The sequence below is a fragment of the Scaptodrosophila lebanonensis genome, unplaced genomic scaffold, assembly GCF_003285725.1.
Source record: "Scaptodrosophila lebanonensis strain 11010-0011.00,11010-0021.00 unplaced genomic scaffold, SlebRS2 tig00000096-arrow-pilon, whole genome shotgun sequence".
In the NCBI taxonomy this organism is placed as follows: domain Eukaryota; kingdom Metazoa; phylum Arthropoda; class Insecta; order Diptera; family Drosophilidae; genus Scaptodrosophila; species Scaptodrosophila lebanonensis.
Window position 1 is genome coordinate 3945622 of NW_022060567.1, and position 18038 is coordinate 3963659.

At 36.2% G+C, this 18038-nt stretch overlaps 1 protein-coding gene across 1 annotated transcript in view; it reads left to right on the forward strand.

Moving 5' to 3' along the window:
* The window catches only part of LOC115627489 (innexin shaking-B), a 94596-nt gene extending 78801 nt beyond the window's left edge, over positions 1 to 15795 (forward strand). Inside the window, exons 5-9 of the mRNA XM_030523174.1 lie at positions 11784 to 11938; positions 12006 to 12070; positions 14081 to 14247; positions 14317 to 14495; positions 14575 to 15795. Coding sequence (XP_030379034.1) covers positions 11784 to 11938; positions 12006 to 12070; positions 14081 to 14247; positions 14317 to 14495; positions 14575 to 14767 — 759 coding nt within the window. The 3' untranslated portion in view covers positions 14768 to 15795. The remainder of the gene's footprint in view (positions 1 to 11783; positions 11939 to 12005; positions 12071 to 14080; positions 14248 to 14316; positions 14496 to 14574) is intronic.
* The last annotated feature ends 2243 nt before the right edge of the window (positions 15796 to 18038 follow it).

Sequence of the window (18038 nt, forward strand, 5' to 3'; positions counted from 1 at the left end):
TCATACTGATCCAGAAAATAAATACATATACTTCTACTTCTGCTATATATTCAATCTCACTAAACTAGTACACCCCGTTGTACCCTTTGGGTACAGGGCATAATCACATTTTGAAGCACATTTAGTCTCCAGCGAAAATATCCTTCGCTTATTTAATTTAATGCACTGCCTGTCCGACTTTAGAAAAAACTGCAGTTGTTCGTGGACTAAGGGCCACCAAACAATAAAAAATTGCCTAACAATCCAAAAATGTATTTTCCTTCAAATATCAACAACAATCTCTAAAAGAAATGTAATCTCAAAACAACCGCAAAATGTATTATTTGTTTATATTGTTTATATTACAACAGTTCTATGAAGCAAACGGGGCCTCTATATGATTTATTAAGAAATTATGTTTTTAATTAGTTTAAGTTCAAAAATCAAATTATATTTGTAAATAATTAAATACGAAAATTAATGTTGCAGACCTCAGTGTAAAAATATTACTCACTAGAATACCATTTTTTGCTTATCAAGATATCATTAAATGCCTCGTCATATTCAGAAGTTTCTTCGAAATTGCTTCATTTTATCAAATATGTATGTCGTAGGACCAATCGCTGGGCAAATCACTTTAGTAAAAAAAGTTCCTTATAATGCTCAACTATATTTTAAAAGGGGGGGACATTTATAGAAAATCAGCCGTTTCATGACATTTTTGGTTTTTGTATGCTTTTATTCTCAAGAAATAAATTTTTAAAAACCAGGTATATTTCACCTATAGTATATGCCTATATACTTAGCAATTACAAAGTAGTAGAGCTTTGCTATAGCTATTGCACAATCTATCCTAGTGTCCTATGTTGTGTTAAGGATGATAGCGCAGGGCTTTTCAGAAATTTAACTTACACCAAGTTGGTGGGAAGGACACAACAAAATGTACTAAAAAAGAGATGAATACAATTGTAAATGAAAACTGTAGAGAACAAGTTTTTCAGGCGTTATACATATTTTCAGTTTCTATCAAGAGAATATAGTAGTACAAGTATATACAATATTTGATCAGAGTCTAAGTTTAAAACAAGATCAGCAACCGATATAAATATCAGAGATGCAAATGAAATGGAGCAATACTTTCTAAGGATACATACATTTGCACAGTTCTGGCATTCAATGTTCGTTAAATTATTTTAAAATTGATGGCAGCTTTAGCGAGCTTCACTGTACTTAGAGGTGCTAAAATAGTGGTGGTGGTTCCCTCGACTTTTGCATAGTTTGTCGCTTTGGCAAAATGCACTACCCACGCATCAAAAGCCATTGGCGAAATGGTCTCAGACAAATACTTAGGAATACACTCCATAGCCATTTGACTGTCTGGGACAATGCCAAGCACTGAAAATGGGCCACAAATGTCACCAGTAGCGTACCTGTTTGTCTGTTTGTCTGCCAGGCTGCCAGCCTGGCTGTCAGCGATAATTGCTGGCAGCGCTTAAAAGATTGATTTTGTCATGGATCGCGTTAAGTGGTAGTGCTCGCTTCAGCCCTCATCGTCCATACTCTTACATACTCGTATGTAGGCATGTATGTTTGTATCTATGTGCATATGTATGTACAGGCAGTGACGTCACGCTTGCACACAAGGCAGCATCGCGATGTCGGAAGCGTCGGACCGTGCTGGCTGCACGATTACACAATTCATATATCTTCCCGCTAACAATGTACAAATATTAAATGTATATTTTTATCACACTTTTGTGTGCGACGCTTCTTTTTTTGTCTTTGTTTTTTTTTTCTGATACGAAGGGGACTCGCTACTTGCTTCTCGCTACTCGGTTTCTCAGTTAGTGTCACAAAACGATTATAGACATTGCCGTTGCTGTCAAAGAGTCACCCAAATACCTATAAATAAATTCATTATGGTATTCTCCCCACTTAATGACGCGCAGACGTTTCTATAATTTACACTTTTGTGTGCCTTAATTTGTGGATTTATTAATAAAAGCGACAAGCCCGCCGCCGTGTCGGCTCTGATAACTTGTACGATCGCCCCAGCCTCCTTCGCCAATGCAACAAAAGCACGGCCACACAGACTACTTATAATCACAGATACATTCAGAGAAAAACGGTATAAGGTGCTTAGAACAAGCTCAGAGGCCCATCAAGCCCCGAAATTATCGATACTGTTTTCATTGCATGTCTGTAAGTCGATTCTCAAAGTCTTAGGAACCCCATCATTGCAACTTTAAGAAATATAAACAATCGGTACTATAGAATAGAATACTATTATAATATATATATAAAATACCCTAGAGACAATACTTGTGTCTCATTTCGTGTGGAACCTATGAACTATTGAAGTTTTAAATATTCTTTAAAAAACGCCCTTGACGGCATATTGCTGCGCAACAGCTTTAAACAGCGAATGGCTGTTAGCACTAAATATCTTTACTTTATTTGCGGCCGATTTCATGTTCATACATGTTTACGAGATTGAATTAAGCACCTATTTGAGGCACTTACGACTGGTTGTACAGTAAATCAATCGGGCACGTTCTTCAATCTACCTCCTCTTAGGAACAAAAATAAATGGGCTGCACATTTCAACACTTCTTTATACTTTGATATACATTTCAGCACTAAGTATTATAGTATATATTTTGTATTTCGATGCCAGAAAGCGAATTATTTACTTCATACGTGTATAAATCGCTGCTTTGTTGTCTTTGTCTACAGATTTCTTTCGTACTTGTATAAAGCACGGGTTGGCCCTCTATATTGATTTTATATTCGAAGTTCTCTTAAGTCCGTTAGGATCAAACTTTTTATTATTTTTGTACTTAATAGATAGACTGCCGAGCATGGGCAAGAATAAAACTATTTTCGAAAAAATTCACTTTATAATTATTAGTTTTATCAAATTAGAATATATTTATTTTGTATTAAATTCAGAAATGTAGAACCCAAAATTTAACTAGAAATACATTTTTCAATACTAATTTTCCGAGTCGAAAGAACTTAGCTATAATATTAAGTTTATAAGTAGCTTAAGGCCTCCTAGCTGTAGCTAAATATTTGTTCGCCTGTACATTTTACATTGTACCGAACTGATATAATAAATAAATAATACTTAGTTAAGTGTTAAATACTAGATTTAATTTCTTATATAAAATAATATTCACAACAAACTGTAAGTCGGTGTCGCTTTTGTGCATCGCATTCAATTTAATTTTAAACACTAGTTTATTTAATGTTAAACAATTAAATTAAATGAAATTATTATTTAAATTACATTAAACACCATTAATTTAATTGTGAGCATTACTTAATTTGCATAACGAATGGGTGGTTACATTTCACGATACATTTTGAAATTGTTTAATATAATATAATTTTTAATATACTATATATCGTCGTTAAACTAAATCAAAATAAAAATAGTATTCGAAATCCAAATGGGCTCTATTAGAGTACAATTGACTGGTCTGGAAGCAGTTATTAAATTAAGTAGCTCTTAACATTTTAAATGCGAATACTGTTCTGCGTCACAAATACTGGATAGATCAAATTGTATAGTACAGATATTTTTAATATGCATATTTAATTAATAAAGGTATTGCTGTAAAATCAATTACTTATCTGTACTGGTAACCAAGTCGATTTATTTCAAATATAGCTTTATTTTAAAATTAAGAAAAGAAACATTTATATAATATAATAAGAATCGTTTATAGCATATATTTATTATAGCTGTAGGATAAAAAATCGGTCGTAAAAATATCGAAATCTACGTGTAAATACTACGTGTGTTGTTTCTTCGAGTGTACATAATGTTGAAAGACAATAAATAACTGAACTGCCCATAAATATCAGATGAAACAAGAAAAGCAATAAAATTATGCAAGCCAAAGAACAAAAATAAAAATAAAAGAAAAAACACCTGGCCCAATTATAGAAAGACTTGTGGCACGATCTTGGAGGATGCGTTGGTGCCGCTGTCAGGCTCTTTCCATGCCCCTGCTGGTATTATTTTAGAGGCATCTGTTGACCAGCTAATGGCCAGGCCCATTAACTTGGTCAATGCAGCTATAATAAAAACTAAAAGCAAATCAGACGCGGTCGCGCGGTCGCCCAACTGCAACTTGGATGAGCCATCAATCGCACGAGCCAGTGATCCATCCATCCATCCATCCATCCACCCATCCATCTAGCCATCTATCCAGCGATCGCATCGCATCGATCAAAAACAATGAGCCAATACCCCAATACCCAACTGGCAAACTATCCGCCCCTGCCCATCGTCACGTTGCGCGGATATGTCAAAAATCGGCATTTTTCCCTGACTTTTTGGATATTTATTGAAAAGACGCAGACAAACATAAAATTAAAATAATAATTCTGGCCAGCTGCCAGCGCATTGCTGAAACAAAGAGCCAGCCAGCAAGCCAGCCAGGCCGGCAGTCCACGTTCCGTCAGGCCGTCATCTCATACGGACGTGTTTATATTTGACTTATGCGTGTATTTTTGAACAGGGAAGCCAACACCATGAGCATAGGCGCAGTCGCAGTCGCAGTAACAGTCGCAGTCACAGTCGCAGTAGCAGTGACAGTCAGTTGCGGTCTCTGGCGCTGGCTTTGGCGTCGCCGCAGCTGTTAGCCACAGATGGGTGAGCATACGGGCAAGAACATCGGCCCCTTTCCAACTGGAGTTTTCCGTATACATGTATATGTGTATTCGGAACGTCGCACGCATTTCGCCTATTTTAAAAATGCAAACATTTCACTTTTGTGGCATGTGCCTTTCATCTTCAGCAGACAGTGGGTTGATGGCGAAAATGCACTTTCCTTTACTCATACTCTGAGAATTCAATGCTGCTGAATTAATTTCCATTCACTTTTTACCCAAGTTGGTTTTTCAAGCAATGTTATTATTTCTAAGATTTCTATTGGATATAGTGGTAGCTTTCGCCTGTTCTTCTACATTCTATTTCGATCCAATTTGTATGAATCTAGCGAATTCCATTTATGGTGTCTTCCTCAAATAATTAAACTGAATCAAAACTCCAATCTGGACCATCTACTATTGTTTCCTTTTACTTTTCAATAAAAGGTATTTAATTGTGGGTTAGAGAGGGCCATAGTCTTCTGTTGATTACAATGGCCAAGCCAATAGCTGCCCTGCTGTTGTTATTGTCTCATAAAAAAGAGAACACCATGCTTTTCCTGGGGAAGTGTAAAATGAATACATAAATTACATAAAATGACAATGTTTGAATTTTTTTCTGTTTTATTTTCCAAAGCAATTTTTTGTGGGTTTTTAATTTAAAGCAAAGATAATCTCAAAGAATCTATTCTCTAAGAATTCTTCCTCAAAAGCTCGCCGCACAACGTAGTTAAAGGAGCGAGGTGCCTTAAAAGTATACATAGATCCAGGTTCATTTCCGCTTCACCGACTTTTTTATAATACCAATAATACATATGCCACTAATTGAAACTAAATTGTCTATTTATTTAAAACTGAGTGCCAAAAACTAAACTTATAGGTGGCAGTGGTTTTCTATTTTTATGCCCTGTACCCAAAGGGTAAAAGGGTATATTCTTTTTGTGCGAGTGTACATGTAACACACAGAAAGAGGACTGGCAGACCCCACAAAGAATATATATGCTTGATCAGGATGACAAGCCGTGTCGATATAGCCATCTCCGTCTGTCCGTCTGTATGAACGCAAGGATCTCAGAAAGTATAAGAGCGAGAATAACCAAACTTGGTATCCAGATTATCCTGAGCCCGAGAAAGGACGAGTTTTTTTCGATGCACCCCCCTCATGCATGTATGGAATATTTTACATTTAACTTAATTAATTAATTTAATTAATTAAATTAAAAAAATTTTTTTTTCTTTTTGTGTGGTACATGGTATTAAGCATTCCTTTCTTGTTTTAACTAATTTTTTTTGTGGGGTGGTACCGTGTATTTAAGAGTTGAGCCTGCTCGACTTTAGCATTCCTTTCTTGTATTTTTTAAATTCGTTGGCTCTGGGATTTCATCTATTTTATTATACCTTTTATTTAGAAGCGTAACGGTTCATGGTGTTCATCGTGTAAGGAAGAATGGTAGACCACATGATGAGAAGAAGGGTCCCAAACAACTACGATATTACATTTAAACTTTTCGTTGGCACTTTTTTCGAAAAGTGCGGAAATATGACGAGACCCACCATGTTTGATCGCTAATTCATATAGCTTTGATGCAAACTACTTCTATATGATATATGGCTATATATAAGAATATGGTGTTACCTTGTATATCGCGAGTGGTAATCAAATTCAAGTTTGCCGCCCATGACATTGGGCTAACAACGTTTTTGGTTGTTAGGCACAGTAAAGAATATCTAGTTTCGACGCAGACGAAGCTAACTTCTTCAATGGCTTTAATCATTTTGGTGCTGATGGGATGACAATTTTTGACAGGTTTTCATTAAAATATTAACTCAATTGCAACTATTTTGGGATTTCGTTTCTGTCTGCGCACTTAATAAAGTCTGCGGACGGAAAAAAGCTAGAGTGTTCTGAAATACTTGTAGTAACTACAAGTAAAGAGATGGACTGGTTTAATGTGTTGCATATAAAAGAACTACTTAGTAAGGTATATCCATGAATTAATACAAACTGCCTATAAATAAAACAAGACAACATTGAAACAAAATCTAGATGTTTAGACTAATGGACAGACGGAATGCAATAGCTGTATCGATTAATCCAACTTTCTGCCCAATACTTACACACCTGCATACCTAGTAGCAGGCTTCGAGTGGATTTCAAAATTCGATTTACTTAACTTTCTGCAGCAGATGTTCCACTGTAGCAGCAGCAGCTACTGATACTGTGTCCAATTGTGACTGCTTCACTTAACACTGTTGCTTGCCCCCTTGCTGCTGCTGTTGTTGCTGTTGCTGTTGTTGTTGCTGCAGCCGTTGCCGCTTTGTTTTCACTTCGCCTTAATTGCACTACACATTCGGGCATGGCCTGCGAGCTATTTGAACGCATGCCAAATTGCTGTCCGCACACGCACACACATGTGACGAAGCGGCTCCCTTTTGGAGCAGTGTGTGCCAAGCATACGAGCGGACGAGCGGACGAGCGGACAAGCGGACAAGCAACCAGCCAAGCAGCCACCCACCCAACGAGGGGCTGTGCCTCCTTGTTCTTATTGCTCTTGTCGTCGGGCCAATGCGTTTTGTGATTGTATACAGAAAGTAGAGAAAGAATAAGTCTAGTATAGCACGAGTATGAAAGGCTGGGAGGAGACCCTAGCTGAGACATGGACACACCAACTACAGAGGGAAATGCAAATGGCCATGTCGAGGCAACCAAAGCAAATCAAACGCTTCATTTGACTTCCGGCAAGGCGTGGCAGTCTGTTCGCTAACGTTCGTTGACGGGGAAATGGTCGCGGGGAGTAGGGACAGCTGCAGAAACGTGTGGCATTGCATCTAATTTTGTGCATTTGGCAATCAGCTTGGCCATTTGCCGTCACAAAGCGAAACAATGTGCCACAGATGTTGGCCATTAAATACCCATAGGAAATAGACAATGCACACAATGCCTACGAGTATAATGTGGTATTCAAAATTATTATTGTTGCAACAACCATCATTTAGACACACAAGTACGAGTATACAGGAAATGTGTGCAGAAAGCAAAGCACGTTCCTAATGATGACGTCCAAGTGAAGTGAAAGGAATGTTTTGCGGCACTCGAACAAAAATCCAATCTACAGACATAACTGCATTCGAAACAATGAAGCATTTTAATAATTAGAAAATACCATAAGGAAATATACCCCCTAACAATGTATGAATATTGAAACTAATAAAGGGAAATTTAAAAAAAAATGTTGATTATTTTGACAATAATTAATATGTTGTTCCAACCTAAAATCTTACGCTCCAATGAACTACTCGTTAATAATAAACTTTTAGGGAATTCTAAATACTATAACTGCATAAGAAATGGATTGAGCAAAAGCCCGTAATTCTCCTAATAAAGCATAATAAGAATTACAAGATCATGATCAGGAAAATAATAAATAAAATCTGAAATAATTTGTAATAATGGATAATTAGTTTCTTTGTAAGCAGATCGATTGCATCATAAAAGGATTGAAAAATTCCCATGAAACCTTATGCTCTAAACTGCAAAACTAATTAAAAACAAAATTCCAATAAATGTTATTAACGATTGTTAATAAATTCTTTGCAATTCCAATGAAACTGAAGACTATTTATTAAGGATTGTGGTTACCAATATAATACAAAGTAATTATGCTTGGTAGGATTTTTTCACAGATCGATTGAGGCTAGAGTTGAAGAACTGTAAATGGTGCGATCGTCACTTTCGATAGTGGGGTGCGGAAAAGATAAAAGAGAAAAGATACACTTCAAGTTTTTAAGACCATTTTGAAAAGATTTCATCTTGGCTTGGATAGTCCTGTAACCGAATCCATAACCAATCCAATAGTGGTAACAGATTCCAATCAATCATGTTCAATCCATAATATTAGTAGAACCATAACGCTTGTTCGCTAAAGTTGGGCAAATTGTATAAGACAGGAGGACTCATCTTAAGGAAAAATATAATTTTGTTTTTTTTTTTTTAAATGAGCACACATGGCTTATAAAAAAGTATGAATATAATTCTGTCTATGAACCCATATTTTCTATATTAATAGCAAAGATATATTACTGTTTGTTCGTTAAGTTTTTGATTGCTATTTAATTTAAAACTATACTTGAATTCTTAAACACATTCCTTTAAATCAACATACTATCGAAACCATCGATGGTTTTTTGAAAACAATCGTTGACTATCGTTACTTTCCCACCTCTAGTTGAGGTTATAAATATGCTCTACGTATGAATGAGAGAGTCCTACTAGCGGCCAGTGCAAAAAAATAGATATTCTATCTAGCACGCTTTCTTCTGTAAAAGACATACTACTTTCGCAATAAAATAATTTATCCTTGCACTGTTTAGCTGCAGATGATTAGAGCTGAATAGCTATCGGTACCGTAAAATTTTCTACACTACCGGCTAAAGAGCATATACTATAACATATAATTCATGAGATATGCTTTATTCATTATTAGGAGGCACTTTTCATAAATATGAAGCCTACCATTCTTTCCAGTGAACAGAAAACAAGAGCTCTATTGAATCTTACGTTTTTCGTAATGAATGCAAGAATTTCCGGAAATATGAGATAACGTCTACCCACAGGGTATATTGGGTTAGTGCGCATGCCAGATCCCACAAAGTTTATATAGTCTTGATTAGTATAACGATTCATTTATATAGTTGATATGGATATCTAGAATTACCTAAATTTGGATCCTAAGTCCGAAGACACTCATTTGCTATTACTGTTTATCCATAGCTCTCGCAGTTATTGAAATTTGTTGGCAATTTCTGCAAAACATTGAAAACATAAGCATTTTAATTTAATTAATTTATCTTAACAAAACTAATCAAGAACGTATTTTTATGATATGTTCGCCCCCTTCTCTACTCTCTATTCATTCAAATCGGTTGATCATAAGAAATGATATAAGCAGCTCAATTTTGGATCAGTACTTCCCATTTTTGCGCCCGTTATGTACGCGTATACAAGTATACAAGTAATGCATACAGAAGGGCTGATGAACTTTTTTATGGGATATATGGTATTTCACATTGTTTTACATTGAAATTGTTGTATACATATGTGTGTATGTACAAGTATATCTGACATCTTAATGAACATGTGACATATGCCAGCTGTTTGAGAGCCGCAAAGCATATAATTCCAGTTAGCAATGCCAAAGGCATTAGTTACTTAAGATCGCTTTACAAAATGCTCAACCATGTGCGTCCTTGGTACTGTCATGAAAACGCTGTTTTTTCTCTATAGATAATTGTTTTGATAATTTTTGAGCAAGACACGAAACTTAAGGGTATCTATAAATAGGCCGTTGTTATTTCTTGCTGATGCTGATGCCACTACTGCTGCTGTTCTCCATCACATTTTATTAAAACAATTAGCCATGAGCCATTAGAGAAACACGCCGTATTATCATATCAAAAATGCTCAGACTTGCGGTTTATGCGCACAAATTCTCACCCATATACATATAGTAAGTGTCTGGCATACATCTATCTGCATGTAGGTAGGCATGTGTGTGCTTGGACTTTCCGCATTTCTTGTAGAATTTATGCGCGCCCCGATGACAAATTATTAATAACTTGTATCGTAAATTAGTGAGGATTGTGCAAAGTGATTACTTTCTGCCTCTGGTGTGATGGCTGTTCATGTTTGTCTGGCACGATACCAATACCCGAGCAAGCCAGCAGAGGCAGCCAGAGGCAGGTAATCCTGCAGACGCACCACGTAGGCGGCTCGGCTTTGTGGACCATATGGTGGCCATTATTTGTGGTCAAGTGAAATAACTTAGTCCTCTGAATTGCTGCAACAAAATGCTAAGCTATTATTGTGATATCATGTGATGCGAGCTCATACATAGTTTACTTTATTTATGCTCTTCAGAGTGTGTTCCGAATGTTATTTGACGAATTGAATGGCTTGCTTATATTGTACACATCCGAGCAGTTAATAGTATAGATAAATACATACATATTGAAACCCATGTATGTAAAGGAAACCCCTACACCAGGTTTGTTGATTCAAGCTTCTTGATGTGAAACCTCTTATGTGAGGGTTTGGAATGCTGGTTCGGCAACCTTTTCTGTGACGAAACAGGCGCACGTAAATGAACAGCAAGTAGACCAGCTGGCGAAATTGAAATTGCGAATGTAAACAAAAATCAACTGAGGTAACTGTACATGTATCTGGAATGCACGTGTAAACAAACATGGTGTTCCCAAATGGGTCATATTTCACAACAAATGGCTGCACGATCCCTATTCTTAAGTAAACTCGCAATTGTTGCCAGTTGATCTGCCTTCTGTTTCTTCTATTTATGCCCACCTGGTAGGTCTTGATTTTCAAGAGTCGCCGTTTCTTGAGGATTTCGGCGAATTTCAGTCTCTGTCTGTTTAAACGGGCCTTATAACTATTTATAGCGGTATTTTTAAAGCTTTCTATCGGTTTTTCTATAAATTTTTAGTGGATTTTCTAGTCATTATCTACTTTCTAGCATATTCGACCCATTTTTAGCATTTATAGCGAGCTTTCTAGCCTGTTTTAGTGGAGTTACTTGCTATTTATAGCGGATTTTCCAGCTTGTAGTTGTGTTTTTAGCCATTTTCTTCGATAACGGACAACGATAACCATTTTCTAGCCATTCTTTGTAGATATTTGCCAATGTACGAGTATATAAGTATATAACAAATAGAGACGAAATTTGATTAGAATCCCACAAAAGACTGGGCAAGCTTTCTTAATGCATGTGTCCACGAGTAAGTGGATTTATTTATTAGTTATTTATGGGTATGGATATAAATTACCCAAATAGAGAGAATGTGTCCTAATGATCTTTCCATTAGGGTTTTCTAACATTTGGGTGCTTTTATTCAGGATCGTATTTAAGAAACCACGTTCATCATCTCTATTCGAAGTTGTAGACTTTTTTTGAGCAATTTTTGGTTTTGCAAAGCCAATTTGTCAGCTCAATCGTTGATAAAAATAACTCCATATTTTTCCCCATTTCCATTGATTGTACCAAAGATTTTGGTTGATTTTGGACAAATTGAGCGGATAAGACGACATGTAACCATAATTACTGATCACCTCTTTATTCTTATCATTCCAGGCAATATTATTTTATACACCAAGATGGCTGTGGAAATCTTGGGAGGGTGGCAAGATTCATGCGCTCATTATGGACTTAGACATAGGAATTTGTTCCGAAGCCGAGAAAAAACAAAAGAAGAAATTACTTTTAGATTATTTGTGGGAAAATTTAAGGTGAGTAGATGATTGATGTAATAATTAAAACATGCTAATGCCAATCGCAAATCGCTGTCAATCGCAGATATCACAATTGGTGGGCGTACAGATATTACGTGTGTGAGCTGCTCGCTCTAATAAATGTGATAGGTGAGTAAGCGTCCCCTTTCCAATTGGAAAATCTGATGGAATCGATCCCAAATGGCTTCTGTTCGATTTTTCAATAAACAAATTGCATTTACATTATCAAAACAACAACAGCCACGAGCAACAACATCATTCGCCGCAATATTCATTTACCTTTTTCCGCTGAAAAGCCAATGACTAACTTTTTATATCGACTGACCACGGCGGCCACTGTAGCCGCCGCATCAAAATAAACATCAACCACATTTGCATTCGTGGGCATCGCCAGTGCTTTGCTTTGCTTCGATTTAATTTATGGACAACTTGCGTACAAGCTCGAAAATCTGACAAAATAATGAACTGTCAGAGAACATGGGAAATAAACAACAATAAAAACCCAGACCCGCTCGCAAAAATGGCTGACATCATGGTGGCACCAAACGTAAGCGAGTCGGGAGCGTTGTGCCTAGCGGGACGTGGGTGCTAGATAGCCGTACGATAATAGCACTAACGAGGCGTTGAAAAACATCCAAACTGGCTAATTAGATGGTGGAGCATTTGTCGATGCGCTTCATCAGCCCCAAATGGGTCAGCCTGATAGTTATATTGTCAATTAGCTGCACAGCTCAGTTGCAGCCAATGAGGCTGGTCTGTTTCAGGCCGCAAATTATAGAGGAGAATTAATTCAATTCTTAAGCAGGTCAATCCCCCTCCTGTTTATGGTGAAAATCCTCTCAATAGACGCCAGACTACAAGACACTTTTGATAGTATTGGCAAATCTTTGCAATCAGGTAAAACTATATATCAAGGAGATCTGTTTAGGAGTCTATGTTTTCAGTCAAAAGCAAAGGAGGTCACTAACACAATATGACTGGGATCCCACACTTGTTTGTGGATTGTTTTTATCATTCGGGCGACCATTGCGATGGTTATCTTGCTTTAAAAAGTATTTTTATCCCAATTCGAAACTGTGGAGCTCTTGGAACTATTAAGTTTTAGTTACTGTTTTGAAGGAAAGTGTATAGCCATTCAAGCATCTGCAGCGAATTCAAATGAAATTGTTCTCTACGCTGGGACTCTAATAAATACGGAATACTCTACGTCTGTGAAATACTAAACATGTTAATGTACTTTATATATGAGGTTTCTTCTCTGCCTGGTATAGCAGATCACTCAAATTATATATATTCTTGATCAGTATGACATAGTGACATAGCCATGTCCGTCTGTCCGTCTGGATGAACGCAAAGATCTCCAAAAGTATGAGAGCTGGAATAACCAAACTTGGTATTCAATTGCTACTAAGCCCTAGGCAGATAAGGGTTATATATTTTTCTTGATGCACAAAAATTTCCAAATATTACGGGAACTGAAAAAATTACTTATTTCGAGTCTCTGAGATCTAGTTGCTCATACGGACGGATAGAATGACAGATGAACAGACGGACAGACGGACAGAACGACCGCGTACCGAGTCGTTTGATATTCCAAATTCAACTCACAAGCCAAGCTAGCTCTACGCCTTAGAATGCCGAGTACGCGCCTCACGGTGGATGTCCGATCAGCCTATATTTGTTTATGTTATCCCATGTATGAATGCATGCTAATGGCCGATCTGTTGTTAAGGTTCAAAGTATATACTAATGCAATGCATGTACTGGCGTGCATTTCTTTGAAGAGAACGAACAATAATTAGTAAACAATTAATGATATTGCAAACAACTTGCTTGGCATATCTACGTGTTTATTCAATTCGAGTAATTCATTATATCAGATATGTTTGTGAAATATCATTTTAGATGCAATTATCGTATCGGAGACTATATACCAGTATATGAGGCACACAAAGAAAGGCGTTACGTTCGTTTCATTTTGGCTTTTAAAAAGAATTGCAATAAAGCAGAGTTAAATGTTCAACATTTTATTATTTGTCTGTGTCATTATGGTTATACAAATATTTTGTATATCATCTCATCTAGAATTTTAAATGTGTTTATTATACAAGCATGGATAACAATTTTCAATTATTTCAGGTCAAATGTTTCTTATGAATCGATTTTTCGATGGCGAATTTATGACATTTGGCTTGGATGTGATAGATTATATGGAGACCGATCAGGAAGATCGAATGGATCCTATGATTTACATATTTCCCAGAATGACCAAATGTACATTTTTTAAATATGGTTCAAGTGGGGAGGTGAGTGAAGCAAATAAACAAGCAGAAAAATAATGGAGTACAATTCTTTCGTTTTTTTTTCTGTGACAGGTGGAAAAGCACGACGCCATTTGCATTTTACCATTAAACGTTGTTAATGAGAAAATTTATATTTTCCTTTGGTTTTGGTTTATATTATTAACGATTCTCACATTATTAACGCTAATATACAGGGTGGTTATTATATTCTCACCTCGAATGAGGGTCTACTTATTTCGTATGCGATTTAGGTAAGTTTCTCATAATGCAAATATATTATTCATTATTTATTAATCAAAAATGTGCATTGTGCGTTCTTCTCGATTTCAGGTTAGTGCGTCGTGACGCTATTGAAATAATCGTTCGTCGTTCGAAGATGGGCGATTGGTTTTTGTTGTATTTATTAGGTGAAAATATAGATACGGTCATATTTCGTGATGTTGTACAGGATTTAGCAAATCGTTTAGGTCATAACCAACACCACAGGGTGCCTGGATTAAAAGGTGAAATACAGGATGCATGATATTGGGAGTATTAGAAACAATACAAAATGCAATTTGTCGTCTCTATATAAATAAAATACACAACAAGAACAACAAGTACAACAATAAAACTGCAGCAGCCGCATACAACAGCTTCATAAACAAACTAAAATAAAAGTTAAAAAACGTATCTTACAAATACAACCAAAAAAAGTATCGTCAATGCTACTACATCGAAATCATTTCAGTCACTAATAAAGCCATCAATTTTGAAAGAAAGTGTCAGGAGCAGCAACAGCAACAACAACAACACCAACAACAAGCACGATAGCTAAAAACGTTAATCGATTAAGGAAGAACAACAAAAACAACAACAACAACAACGAACATAACTAATGTAAGCGGATGTAAGCAACTAGAGTCCAAAAATTAAAGTAACGAAGCGAAAGGAAACGAAACAACTAACAACGAACAAAGCAACAACATACGATGAACAACAACAACAACAACAGCAGCAGCAGCAGCAAGCGCAGCATGTGAGAAGCTGCGCCGCAGACGTCAATGTTCCAGCTTAGGCCGGAGAGAGAGAGAGAGATCAGCCCTAGGTTCCCAGGAACGCTAGAGGATGAGGAGCCCCCCGAAGCGACTTCATTGGACGCGCTGCAACCAGACACATCAGACGGACGCACGTGGCGCCTGCGTCACTATGAGTGTCGCCTAGATTAAAGTCTAAATAAAGTATCAATAATTGTAGTTGCGTAAGGACAAGAACAAAGTGTGTGAAAAAACATCATCAACAACCACAAGAACAAGAACAAGAACAACAAGAACAACAAGACAATGACAAAAGCCCAGAAAGTTGCTTAATTGTCAACTCTATCTATTTCTCCAAGACACTCTCGCAGCAATGAGAATAAATAAACACATACTATACGCTTGCTCTGATGTTCATTTTAGCTTGAGAGCAGCAAAAAGCACGTAAACACACACCTACGCCCACACACACGCCCACATTCTCATACATAGCAGGCACTTTTCACGGCATTCATACGCCCCGTAGCCGCCAGCAGCACACACACACACACACACACACACGCACACACGGCCCCGCACTTTGCTTGTCATGCAGCGAATAAACCAAACACCAACAAAGTTGAGACGACGCCCGCGTAGAATTGCATTTCTGTATTACAACAACAACACGACGATGACGACGACGACGACGAAGAAGAGGAAGACGAAGACGAAGAAGAAGAACAACAAAACGACAACAACAAAAACAGCAACAGCGACAGTAGGAGCAATGGCAGCCACAACACCAGCAACGCCTGAAACTGTTGCAAGCGAAATTAATTAAATGATAACTATAGCAAGAATAAGAAAATCGCAAAGCTTGCCATTGTAACGAACACAGGCGACAGTAGAAGAAGAAGAAGAAGCAGAACAGAAGAGAAAAAAAAAACCAAAAAATTACAGAATATTTAATTAACTAATTAATTTAATTAAACTCAATTAAATTAAATTACTTAAAATAAAGAAAATGATATCTTGAAGTGTTCATGTATTCAAATGTAGGTTATCTAAGCAAAGCATACAAATAATTCTATATACATATGTACATTAATATGTATGTATATATGTATATGTACTTATGTGTACATGTATACATATATATATATATATATACGTAGATATGTAAATGTTTTTTTTTTGTAACTCTAAGCATTTGTATTACCCTCTAAAGAAGGAGCTGATGAGATCGAGAAATGCAACCAAGGAAATAAAACAAATTTTATACACAAGAACAACCAAAAAGAAAACCAAAAACATACAACAAATAAGCGACAAAGAACAAACAAACAAACAGTAAACAACAACAAATATCAGCGAATATCAATTAAAGTTCAGTAAAAATGAATGAAATTAAAGAAACAAAACAAAACAAAAAAAAAAAAAACAGCAAACAAAGAAAAAATTAAATAAAACTCAAGCATCAATTCAAACCAAATATGATACGCATACCTTTAAATAAAGAATGTCATACATAATTGCATAAATAAAATAAGTCGAAAGTACTATAGCCCTCATTATTATGTAACGAAAACACACTCACACACACACACACACACACACACACATACATACATGCTCATAAAAACAAACTAAAATCAGAAATGTTTCCAATTAGCAGCAAGCATGAGTTGAAAATTCCATACAAATTATTATTCCAATTGCTGTTATTATTATGCCAAAAAAAAAGAAGTAACATTAAATCAGAGATGGAAAATTAATTAACTCGTAATTGTAGCGCTAATCAACATAATCATACCACACTACAATCATAGATGATTGATTGATTGCATGCCGAAACTAATTGAACAGATAATTAAATCACAACTACCTATAATCATGGTGTGTACAGCAGCATACATACATATGTAAATGGCACAATACGAAAGCAACATTTCTATTATCATACTATAATTAATATTAAATGTTTTTGGAATTTTCTGTTCTTTTTTGTTTGGTGGGCATTGCAGCTATGAGAAGGTCAACAAAAAATTGCGGTATAGATTTCAATTAAAACAATTAGGTGTGACGAAAAGAACTCTATTAATGATCTTCATGTTTTATCTCGAATATATATGGAACAAATCTACATAATTCTCCTCTATATAGAAATATTGAACTGACCTCTTCATTAGGCATTAAGTATTGGAGCACATTTTCCGAGATCTATGGAAATATCAAGAAAATTAATTTAACTCCATTATCATTGTCAAGTATATTGCTTAAAACTTTGCATTTCTTTCTTCGTGGGTTGCTTTCAGCCCATCTAATAGTATCGAAGCTAAATTGTAATTCCTTCTAAAAGTATCTTGATACGCATATGTTTATTGAAAATACCTCTCGAATTTCAATGTAATTCCACGCAAGTTGTTGCTATGAGCTACTACAAGGACTTAGAGCATGTATTGTACTTCCAAAATGCTGAACACATATAAGACATGTGTGTCCATATGTTCGATCCATTTGTGCATAGTCATTTGTTAAAAATCGATAAATAGCAGTGGTCAGAGCTAAGCTAAACTTTTGGCTATACCGTAGTTGGATTCCTATTTCGGTCACCTATTTAAAAAAAAAAAGGTGAAGCGGCAAGAAAAAGTTAATGAATACTTACACACACGTACATAGACATCGAATTGACTTAACAATGTGCTACAAATTGTAATATCCGTCCAGAAGACTTTTTGAAGCGCACTTAGAAGATGCCTTGCCGAAGGCATGTTATAGGTTTATGTTGAGGGCCCG